General features: G+C 48.4%; 1 protein-coding gene across 8 annotated transcripts in view; it reads right to left on the bottom strand.

Annotated features, from left to right (window-relative positions):
- The window catches only part of CAMTA1 (calmodulin binding transcription activator 1), a 266,410-nt gene that overhangs the window by 64,137 nt on the left and 189,962 nt on the right, over window positions 1-12,311 (bottom strand). For all 8 annotated transcript variants that reach the window (XM_072354281.1, XM_072354279.1, XM_072354284.1 and 5 more), the window contains one exon: window positions 7,942-8,013. In XM_072354281.1, the coding sequence (XP_072210382.1) occupies window positions 7,942-8,013 (72 nt within the window). The remainder of the gene's footprint in view (window positions 1-7,941; window positions 8,014-12,311) is intronic.

Below are 12,311 nucleotides of genomic sequence, written 5' to 3'. Positions count from 1 at the left end.
ACCATTAAACACCATGTGTGGAACTGCGCGGTGCACTCAGGTCTGAATTCAGAGAAGTACTGAGGAGCACCTGGGAAAGAGGAGGCACAAATTTACTCCTGCGGTAACTCAACGTGACTTCTAAACCCAAAGCAGTTCTCAATGCTTTTCTGCTGCCACAGCCCCTGAAAGGAAATCTGATGGTCAGAGTTAATGCAGGACGACGGCATTAAGGCAAAAATGTGTTACAGACAGCAAAGTCAGCGTTTGGAGACGGACCTGCCTGATGCTGAAGCTCAAACCCACATGGAAGGAGAGCTCCTGGTTTTGCACACAACAGAAATCCTTACGGACAACGGTTACAGTGTAGGCCAGGCACTTAGAATTCGTACTGCTTCTGCTGCACTGGTGATTCTGATTAGCAGAAGCCACAAGGAGATCCATTGGGTTCTGCCCTTAGGAAGGTCACAGCCCTCAGCACACGGAAAGGGAAGAATCAAAGTAGTGGAGGTGGCCAAGGACGGGGTGCTCCCTGTCTTTCAAGTGATCCACTTTGAAATCAAGAGACAGAGCAGCCAAAGATTGATTCTTAATATCACTGCATGGACCTCTGTGTAAAACAAATGCATGCAGACCAACCCTCCATGTAGCTGAGATGCAGCTCCTACATTTGGAGTCCCAGCATACAGCAAATTTTTATGGCTGAGCCATAAACCTCTGAAAAATGAGGTTTATAATAGAAACTCTGACACCCTCTAAAATATAGCAGCACTATTGGGTGCTGCTGTAATATGGCCCTAATTTATAAAGCACTGAGGGATCCTGTTCCATTTTGAAACTTACAGACAGTAATCTGCAAAAAGAGTAAACTACAAGGAAAAATGGCCACGGTGCCCATGAGCTACGGCACCTCGTCCATCTAACAATCCCAAAATCAAATAGGATGCCACAATATTTAGGCTGCACGCTGAATCCTGGACTGTCACCAAATAGAAACATGGCACATCACTGGACGCGGGCGTATTTCATAAAGCTGTGTGCCGTTTCATCTGCCTCGGGGCAGTATTTCTGGAGTGAGAATTTGATATAAGAGCAGTAGAAGTAGGGGAAAAAAAAGCGCAGTGAAACACAACCCCAAACCTCCGGTTTTGCTTTGACATAATAGATGTTTTTGCAAGAGGGCTTCAATGTACTCCCGTTTAAATTGAAAAAAAGTGGCTAAGAAAGCAGATTGTTTACTCACAGGAGACAAAAGTTTATCACTAAACATTACGAAAAAGCTTTCAGTGTTCTGAGCCTCCAGCTCAGTGTAAAAACGTATTGAAAAAACCATAATTCACAGAGGCAGCGCTCCGTCTCGCCGCTCAGAATCTGCTTTCCTGCAGTCTGCTGGGCCAGAAACTTGTTAGGAACCTTTTGCCGTGACCCTGAAACACAAACTGCAGCCCTCAGAGTGACGTTTGGAGGCTGCTCACTTTGTGCTTTCCGGTCTCTGCTCCCCCCGGATGCCTTTCCCTGCGCTCCCACCTCTCCCAGCACCGCAGCGGTTCTGCCACAAATCCAATTGCAGAAGGACGGCTGTCCTGCTCCTTCCTTTGGGGCCTGAAGGTGGAATTCCCACTGTGCTGCCACAGCCAGCACTCGTGGGTTAACGACGTGGTGCTTCCAAGTGTGAACAAATGGGAACCTTTTGGCACAGAGCTGGAAATATTGCTTCTTCCCACCACCTCCGAGTTGGCTCATCCCAAATACTGGGGCTCTTCCACTTGCTCATGCTGAAGACACATTATTCCACAGCAAGAAATAACACTTCAGCGGCTCACAGCTGTCAGGTTCAGACTGAAACTTCCATCGCGGCCATCCCAGATCCCTGTTGTACTTCCCCTAAGTAGGCTCCTTTTGCATGCTTGGCATCAAAGGAAAATAAATCCCAGTTTATTGCACTCTCCTTGCTAAAACTGCACCACGGTAGACTCACATTAAATCAAGCTCCCCGTGTTCCCGTCAGCTCCATCACCGCCCACCAGTGTGGCAACGTACTGCAGGCCTACCTGCTCCACACCAGCGAGCCGTAAGCCCTCTGCTCTCCTCATTAACAACAAGCAGTGACTTGCTTGCTTTAAAAGCCAACCAGCGAAGCCTTCAGCAGCACTGTGCAGCTGTGCTTCCCCCAAACCTCCGTGGCAGGCGCTGAAGAACCGCGGTGCAGAAATGGGGCGAGAGGCGCTGATGACTTCACTCTTCATAAGCTGTTAGCAGGCTAACGAGGGCATCTGCAGGAGGAATAGGCACTAAAACTGAAACCAGATACAAAATAAATATTCCAGAGCTGGATTCCTTAAAAAAGATTCTGCTGAGCTACAGTTCCACATCAAATTTTTATTGAATACATTTTCTACTGAGAATTTGTGCACTAAAACCAGTCAAAACCATACGAGAGGGGTATAAATTTCACGTACAGTTTTCACTGCAAATATCCTTCTCGAGAAAAAGCAAAAGCACTTTTTAATCAAACCCATTCCATCGCCTCTCCTCCCTTTCCCTGCAACACGAGCTGGAAATGGAGCCTCGTGCAGCTCTGGTTGCACAAGAGGCAGAACTGAGACAAAGGCACTGCTGAAGGTCATAGCAGGGCTGGGTTATTCATCGCCATGCCTAAAGATGGTGCTTCAGCCCACCTCGTGCACCGTGCAGCTGCACGCTGGGAGGGATGGCACCGCAGTCCCAGGGATTTCACACTCTGTCACAGGTTGCACCTTGGATTTGCTGTTCCACAAACCCAGGAAAGGCACAGTCAGGTCCTGGCGGTGGCGGTGCGTCTTTCAGCACACAATGATGGGTCCCTCTGAGCTTGGGAAGACTCTTCTCCAGACTGACATCACACACAGAAAGGCTGTTCTAGGTGGCTGCTCCCAGAAGCTTCCCTGCATCTGCCAGATGTTCTTCTTGCCCCCTTCCACCATGAGGTGAACTCGGAAAAATGTGCTGTTTTTCTCACACGTACCTGGATTTCTCAGCAGCGTGCAATTATCAAAAGGGTTTAAAACCAAGTGCCCTTCAGGACTCAAGTGGGTCCCAGCTGCTGTGCTGTCCCACACGTCCTGGGCTCCCAAGAAGAAAATTATGCTGAAGAAAAGGTCAATGAATGGCAGTTAGGACACGGGATCCTGTAATGATGTAATTACAGTTAATCAGAGTGCCTCGCTGCAGGTTACACTGCATCCCTACTGCATTCTTCTACAAAGAGAGGAACACTGCTCTACAGTCTGGAGCTCATGCTATGAAATGTATGGCTTCCTACACTGATGCTGCTCTATTACAGAAAGCCCAATGCAGCTACATTACCTCCAAAGAAACAATCCACGTAAGTGACCTTGAAAGGCGTTGCATTCATTCTTCTTTCTGCATATTTTTGTGATGGATTTAATGTTCAATAAAATTGAAAGAATAACAGCTTTTCGAGCTCAAGCTATTTGTGCAAGTGCCAAGCACTGCAGAAAGAGTTCAGAGCTGATTTCTGTACCTTACTCAACCCATTCATATCAAAGCTGATGTAGTGGCTCCATTCTCTTTCGTGTAGGCTGAAAAGGGGATTTATTTTCCACCTGAATTCCTTTTCCTCCCAGGTCTCACATGAAATACATAAGGCCTGTCCTAGCAGGACAGACGCCACTCGTCAGTTTGCCATCCTCAGGTGGGGGTGGGGTTTTTTTTAATGTTGTTTGTGTTCTTTTTTCTCACTATAAAAAAAAGAAGACCTAATAATTGACCAGGGAATACGATCAGCACATTGCTGCATCCCTTCTGTAAGGCCAAGCGTCCTACACCAGCAAACAGCTCTGCTACTGCAAGGTGTGTAATTTAATAAGTCATTAACTCAAACCTGAGGTGAAGTAAATTCAGCCCATTATACATTCCAAAATAGTATTAGAATTCAATTTAAGTGTCACCAAAAGCCTAATCCCCAGTTTACAGAGAACGTTAATCAGCGACTCCAAGTTGGTGGTTTGATTTAATTTCCTGCTGAGCTGTGCTGTCGAGTGGTTGTGATGCCAGCAGTGAGGATCTCTTGGTGGGAACCCCACAACACACAGCCCTGGTGGGACCCTCCTGGGTGAGCAGCAGGGCTGCCCGGAGAGCTGCGGGTGCCACATGCCTGGAGGTTCCCCAGGCCACAGATGAGCCCCGGGCAGCTGAGCCCACGGCCTTGGGTTGGAACCAAGGGGGCTTGAAGGTCCCCTCCAACCTAAGCCATCCTATGGCTCTATAACACCCCAGCAGGGATCTCAGGCAACCCTGAAATGCCAGTTTGTTGTTTTTGTGAGCACGGGGTAAAACACAACGGCGGTAATACAGGTGCTGCAGGAAGGAGCTGCTGGGAGCAGGCAGAAGGCAACAAGTTTGCATACAGGCAGTGCCACGCTGGTGCTGTGCTGCCCAAAGGATGCACAAAGCACTGCCTGGTAACACAGCTGGCACGGGCGTGCTGCTCTCCCCCTGCATTACTGCACCAATAGCACATGGCAGGATTACAGCAACCATAAAGTGACGGATCCGCCGCTTTCAATCCCCCCAAGTCAGATGTAAAGTGCAAATGGTGCATCATTTTCACAGAGAGCCAAAAGCATAAAACCTGCTTTCCATTCCTGCAGCAGTCGGCCATGTTTTGGACTTTGTTATGTCGCCCCTATAATAACTCCTCCTGATTAGCAACCAAAGCACGTCCCAGAGCAGTTTGGGAAATGCATCTCTTCTATAAATGACAACAGATTATTTAAGCAACAGCTAAAGCACTCCGACTGCTTTTTCCTTTGCTTGCATTACTGTCAGTCTTCTCGTATATCTCAAGAATGAATCCCGGATTTTCTTTAAAATGGTGGAGAGCGATACAAAAATAGCAGAGTACTCGTCTAAAATAAAGTTATACATTCGAAATAGTTGGAAATTGTTTTTTAATCACTGCCATTCTTCTTCTGGAATATAATCTGCCGGCCATACGTTTTGCTTTTCTATCCAATTTCTAAGGAAAATGCAGCAAGTGTGTTAATAAATAATTTATAAAAGCATTACAAAAGATAAAGCACTCCCGCTAACCCGTTTCCAGCCTCCTCGATACCAGTTCATTTGTAATCCTCTCCTTCTCCCTTTGCTGGAAGATTGGAAGAAGGTTACTGCTGCATTTCTGCACAGCCCCGCTCCACTCAACCTGTAGGTGTCAAAGCTCGTCTCAGTTCTGAAGGTATCCAGACTGATAAAAGGGTACAGCCTGATCTGAGTCACAAGTTCAATTTTATGTACTATAGATTTTTGGCATGAAAAACGTTTTTCACCCCAAAGGGAGGGTTCACAGGTGCTGCTCCTTCAGTGCTCTGTCCTTCCTCTAATGACGGAGGGACAGCTTTGTTCTTATGGAGGGGAAGGAGCTCACTGCAGACAGCTTGCGACGAGCTCTGCCAGATGGAACTCAATTTTAGTGAAGGCAAAGACCCTATGAGAAGTAAAACCTGAAGGAGGAGAAGCAAAGCAAAAATAGCCTTCGTCTTGAACAGATCCTAAGAGTACGCGCATGTGGAAACATCTATGTTTACACCTATGCTATTTAAAAGGCTGAAGGGGGGCTCCAATGGATGCAGCTGCCAATCCACCTCTCTCTAGTAAAATGTGCTGGCCCTTGGGGTGCCCACGAGCCCCACATCCCCCGTCAGAACAGGCACTGAGCGCCCGACCCCCACCTCCCTCCTCGTGCCACACATCGTGCACAAGCTTCAATGCTTCATTGCCATCATTTCTATTATACCCAAACAAAAAGAGAAACTAACACTGAGCAAAAGTCAGAAGAATCTTTAAGAGACTGCAGTATTGCTATTACAGTTTGAAAAGACCCAACTCTTCAAGCTGTCCCGGAGCAGTGGGAGCTGAGCAGAGGATGCCCTGATCTGTTTGCTGGCAGCACCCTGCCACGGACAGGACAGGTCGTGCCACTCCATGCCAACTGCTGGCATCACTCCTGCCCCACAGCCGCACTCACAAGAGCTGCTCCCAGCCATCCCCGCACACAGCGGCCGCTCCAGGAGGCTGGCACTGCATCCATCTGAGATTCCTGGGGTGCCAATTACCACACACAGAAGGGAACTCTGCATTTGGTTTTCAGCTGTGCCAGTGTTTGAAAATAGACTCTCTCTGAGAATCCACATTTTTCCTGCATTAGTCATAATGGATACAAACATTTTTCTTTCCCAGAGACAGAAAATCTGGTGCTGTTTGGAAGGACTGTGCCTGGCTGTGCCCCGCAGCACCGCCTGTGTGCTCAGCCCTTCCAGGAGGCAGAGGGCCGCCATGGAGCCGAGCAGAAGCACTGTGCAGACCTTAGAAAAGCATCATCTGTTGTTGGCTTCTCTCTCTCTGGCTGCAATAACCTTGAGAGTGTGACTGAAGGATGTCCACTTACGCCTGAAGACGCACTCATGAATCACAGACTCACGTTCCTCGCACGGCGGAGGCACAACGTGTCCTTGTTGCTAAATAAAAACACCCTGCATTCACCACGGAACGTCCTGCACAAACAGGCTCACAAGGAACACACTTCCGAGTCTGCCCATCTCAATTGCAATCAGTTACCAGAGCACAGAAGATGGCCTCGATGTTGAACACGGAAGAGCCAAACCTCAGGATGCAGGTAAGATCCCTCATACTGTAGTGCAAGTAATTAGATACAGGGGAGCTAATTGTTGCTGCTCCACCCAAGGCCTTCAGCAGGGACAGCTGGAGAAGCACCGTGTTGCACCACGCTGTGCAGCTGGGGATGAATTTAGAACATCCTCTGAATTCTCGTGTCACATCATCCATCACCAGCACCAGTAGGTGCTAAATAATAAAACAAACAGCTGTCTGCTGCCCAAGGCAAACTGGACTCGAAGTTCAGACATTTTGTTCAGTTCAGTGCACTGAACTGTGAACTTCTAATGGCTTCTTCCGTTGTATCTTTGCACAGCTCCCCATCTCACTGCCTGCTCTGTCCAGCCACTGGGTGCAGCTCAGGAACCTGAAAGTGGTGGGGAAAAACTGCAAGAAAAGGCCATGAGGTGTTGAATTCAGTTTGGCTGCACTCTGCTTTCAGCAGTCACAGCACTGCTTCCCTCCATGGAGGTAAAACACCGCTCCGACAGCAGCAGTGGAAGGGAGGCATGTAAGAGAAGAGGCCAGTGATGCTGTGTGCACAGCCCCTCTGATGACTCTACAGCACAACCACCACTGCTGTGTTGTGGGGGATCCTTCCATGCGGCAGCCAACAACAGCTCTGTTTTAACATGGAAGTGTGTTTGCAAACCAAGGGGAAAGGCACAGGAGTATTACCCATTTTGTTTCTGCACACTCAGCACTTGTAACCAACAGTACAATCAGCACAGGGAGCTCAGTGCACCTTCAGCTTCAGCCCACCACAGGCAGAGGGATGCGAACACACCACCACATCCCAGGGCCAGCACTGCACGCTGCAGAGCTCAGAAGGCTGGGAGGGCTTTGCTGTGCCCACATCAGCGAGGATCAAAGTCAGTGAGTAACTCAACAGAACTCCTCCACACCAACCGTTCTGCCGCCCTTTTGGAGCTGTGCAATCCAGCTTACACAGAATTCACACCAGTGCCCAGTGCTGCTTTCTCTCCCCACGACTCTGCACGTATCTGCAGCAGCTGCCTCCCCGAGTCCTGCTGCACGGCTGGCTCCAAAACGGAAAAACACCACTAAACACCTGGAAAAAGTCTCACTTCAGCTGACCCTGATCAGGGCTCACATAAGCTGGCAGCAGCTCGGTATTCGCTAGAAATTTATCTAGAGAAAGGAGAGACGTACCGCCTTAAGGAAATCCACCACCTGCAGACAAGAAAATCCCCAAACCATCCAACGCCCAGCCATGCAGCTTCACTTGGAACAATAGCAGGAGGAAGGAATCCAGCATCATCCTACCTGAAGAAGCCAGTAGCACCTTCTGTGAAACGTGGGGATGATGGAGGAATGGACGTAACAGCCGTACAAGCACTAAGGACAGAAACAGAGAAAGCAGAGACAGGGTTAGGGAAGGAAATCGTTATCTGGGCTCACAACGAGCAGGTTTATGAGGCAGCACCCAGAGACAGGAAGGAGAGAACAGCATCTGCTGACACGCGGGTATTTGCTGCAGTCATTCCAGGGTTTCAGCTCTGCTGGTAGAACAGAATGGCAGCTCACATCAGGCCAGAATTCTAGGAGAATACATGTTGAACACTGCCACCGCTTAAAGACCCAACGGACAGACTTCACACATTGCTCTGCTTTATACACAGGTATAATCCCCAGCTGCTGACCCCCAGATCCTTTCCAGCCCTTGTGACAGTCCTGAGAGCAGTGGTGGAGCTCTCCCAGCTCTCTGTGGTCCCAAGCTGGACCACATCCCCCCTCTGGGCAGAGAAACCACCCAGCGCCCACCACCAGGACAGGGCAGAACAAACAGGATCTGCCCGTACTGCATCCAAACAACTCAACACCCTTCTTTGCTTTTAGTATAACACCTCTTGGCTTATCACACAGCTGTAATGAACTGAAAACGGAGGGCAGGTAAACCCTGCCCACTGCTTCATGCAGAAAAATGAGAAAGTGTTGCTTTTTGTCTTATTCTTTAAGTTAAATGAACTTTGCTTGCTCAAAAGGACCCAAAAGGAGCAAGGATAAAGAATTCTTCCTGCAGCAAAAATCCAATTTCCAGCGTGTTAAAATCCTAAAACAACGCCGTCAGGTGGAAGCTGCGCCCGTTACAAACCAACCACACTGAGCCATTATTAATTTAAAGGATCCCAGTACAATTCCTGCTCACAAAACAAGTTTATTGCTAAGAAAGCAATATTATTTTCTGACTGCTGATTTTTAATACTGGGGATGGGGACAGGTGTGTGCACAATCACATATTCCCCTTTGCCAAAGGTGATCAGTTCTCCTTCAATGTGTGTGGTTTAGGCATGCCAGGGTTCTGCAATGACAGAAGGAAAAAAATGAACTCATCTGAGGGGATTTTGCCTTCAAACTCTCATCCCTAAGTAACCCGCCCTTCCTTCAACCCCTCCTGGGACAGTGACCCCACTGTGCATCACTACCCATCGGACAAGAAATTGCCCCCAGTCCCCAACCTGAACCTCCCCAGCACCAGCAGGGTGCCCAATAGGATGGTGTAACAGGGGGAGTGCTGCCCTCAGCTGTGGGGGTAAAGCCATGAACCAGATCACCACCTGCACGGTCAGCCTGAATGTAAGGGCTGTTAAGGTCTGCCGGCTTCTATCACAGAGCTATTTTAAAACTATAGATGGCAAAGATTAACAGCGCTTTAAAATATGTCAAAGGTATATTTCACATGCAAGAAAAAAGAAAAACCAAGGAGGAAAAAAGAGGGGAAAAAAAGGAATTCAAAGGAAAGCTTAACATCTTAATCCTGCCATTCAGCATGGGAAAAAAGCAGACTTTGCTTAAGATAATCCCTGACAGCAATCCTTGGCTGTGCTGCAGCCTGGTGCTCTACTGAAGGTCTGCACTGTGCGGCTGTGCTGACTCAGAGCTGCCTCCCGTGCTGGAAAGCAGTTTGGGAGCTGCGGGGTCACCGAGTCCCAGCGGCTTCCCAGCAAGAACCTGGCAAGCAGCACAGCTCCAGGCTTTCCCACCACGTGCATACAGCTCTGCTGCCCAACACAGAGACTGAGGCACAAGTTAAAGTACATCAACCTTAGGAGAAGTTGAAGTGAAAGAAGGGGCAGAGCCCAGAAGGGACATTTGCATGCAGCGAAGTGGAAGAGATTTCCACCACGCTGGTAGGTGCCATGCCCTGTGCATTGCCCAGCTCCTTGGGTACCTCCATTCAGTCCAGGCTGCTGTGGCGCGCTTCATGCTTTTAGTTAAAGGGGTCTTTAGAACCATTTCTTGCTCCAAACAGACAAAAGGGGCTTCATTAGCTACGTCTTTTTCTTCTTTTTTTTATGGGGAAGGTAAAAAAATGCCGAAGCCCGTGTGTCTGTGGCCATGTTAATGCTGCCTGGGCTCTCAGCCAACACATTAAGTGAAATCGAATTCCTGAAACCAGCTTTAATCAGCAGATTTTTAAGGTTAGAATTACTCTCTCCTCTACAAGGCTTGCCAAGGTTAATTCTGTCCTGAGCATGCTGAATTAATGGCCTGGACAAAGGAAGGCCGTTTTTTCCCCAATTCTCTTTCTAAATTTACAAAATCTCTGGGAGCAAAGAATGGGCATTTCTGAGCTGCTGGAAGACAGAGGGTTATGGGATGGTGTTAAAAAACAGCCCACAGGTTTGTGCCACCCCACGGGGTGAGCGCCGGGCACTGCAGGACAGCGCCTGGGAGCCACAGCCACCTTCCAGGGAAGGGATGTGCTTGGCTTTTAGGGGCTCAAGTCACAGCTTCACACCCCCCCAGCCCCCCAACAGACCATAAACAGGAGGAAGGTTTGGGCCAAAAACACCATAAGGACGTTTGCTGGGAGGCAGCAGACAAGTGAAGGAGCCTACGGAGTAGGGAAGAGCTTCACTTCATCTTCATACCTTTCTAAAAATGACAGATAATTGAACAAAAAAGGGCTTTTTCTGGACAAAGAGGGATAGCTGGGCAATTAAAACTGCCTGCTCTTCCATTTCTATGCAGTTCACGTCTTGCATTATCAAACTCCTGAAAACTGGAGGAAAAAAAATCAAAGTATTAGTGGATTTTTCATCCTGAGCTCCTTAAAGTGATTGCAGCTTATTTAAAAATAATACAATAATGCTGAGGTGTTCTTCCTTAACAAGAACACCTTGGGAATGGAAGCAGGAGAGCAAGGAATCAAAAATTCAAGATGGGGTTGGTCAGGCTTTGAAATTCTTCTCCCCAGTGAGTTACACCAGTGGATATTTATATAAAATAAGTCTAGATTTTGTTCAGATTTTCACACTGAATTCCCAATTCCCTTAATAAGAAGCTAAATCAATCTTTAGAGAACAAACCAAGTAAGACCTGTGGCTCTAAATTATTAAAATATACTCAAGTCATTTTATGGCATAAGGCTTCACCCAACTTCCAGCACCTCACATGCACCACGTGTGCCCCATACATGTTAGAGGGGACAGACTGGGTCCATCTGCCTCCAGGCCTGTAGGTAGCCAAGGGACAGCCCAGGCTTCACGCACAGATCTGCTGTCCTGGTGGCTCTTCTTTTCCACAGGGAATAACACGGAGCTTGCAGCAGAATCCACTGCTGCTGTAGATCAGACCTCCCAGGAAAGACAAATGAGGCTTTAGCTTCATTCTTTGCATTCCAAAGATAAGATACAGGTCTCCTAAATTAACTGTGGTACCTCGGCCCAATCAAGTTCTGCTCTCAACCTCAGCCTCCACATTATCTGTGGTGTGTGTGAGAAGATAAAGTGGAACACAGTCATTTAAGCCACGCGATAACATGCAGGCTGCAGCCATGCATGAAGCACAAACAGCACATGCAGAAGTTTGCTGGCTGTTTGTGTTAACACATTTGTTGCACACACAGGAGCCATTTTCCATCTGCATCTGTAGCACCCACAACATTCTCTGCCTATTTTCCCCAGGGGGGCAGAGTGTGGTTAGAAGAGCAGGGCAGCTCTGGGCTTCAGTCTGTAAGGTGAGCTGCCTGTTTGCCACTGAATTAGTAAGCACCGGGGAAAGCCCTCAGCCTCAGTTGTGTCATCTCTCCTCTCAAACAAATCCGAAGGAGGTGCCCTCTGAGATCAGGTTATCTCGTAGCAGATGGTCTTTCCTTCAGGACACGGATGCTAAAGCCACAGACACGTTCCAAATCCATTTAAACATCAGATTACACTCACCCCTGTCAGCTGAAGGAGCTGGGAGACAGCAGCAGCTCCAGCCCACTCCATTAATCAAAATTCAGTGAGAAAAGCCAACACGCTGCTCTGAAATCCCCTGCCTCAATGCCAGCACCCTGCACAGGGATCCTAATGCCATCAATCTTCCTTTTTCTGCCCGAGCACTAAGGTGCAGCTGGGGAGGGGGAGAGCAATGACGGGGGCTTGGCCAAAGGAGCAGAGCCAGATGAGTTTTTGACAGCTCTCAAAATGCTGCTGAGTTGGTGGGTATCAAAGGGGAAACCAGCCTAAGCACCAAAGGGGTGCTCAGTGCACATCAGCCCCAGCTCAGCCCTTGTAAACAGGGATATGTAACAGCAGCCGAACCTGGCAGCTCCGCATTCTACGTACCACAGCAGTGCAAATGACGTGCCAAACTGCTCTACCTACGTAACACTGAAGGAAATGATGAGTTATTGTAATAATAACAAT

This window comes from Excalfactoria chinensis, chromosome 20, assembly GCF_039878825.1.
Source record: "Excalfactoria chinensis isolate bCotChi1 chromosome 20, bCotChi1.hap2, whole genome shotgun sequence".
NCBI classification, from domain to species: Eukaryota; Metazoa; Chordata; class Aves; order Galliformes; family Phasianidae; genus Excalfactoria; species Excalfactoria chinensis.
This window is presented reverse-complemented; position numbering and strand designations above follow the sequence as displayed.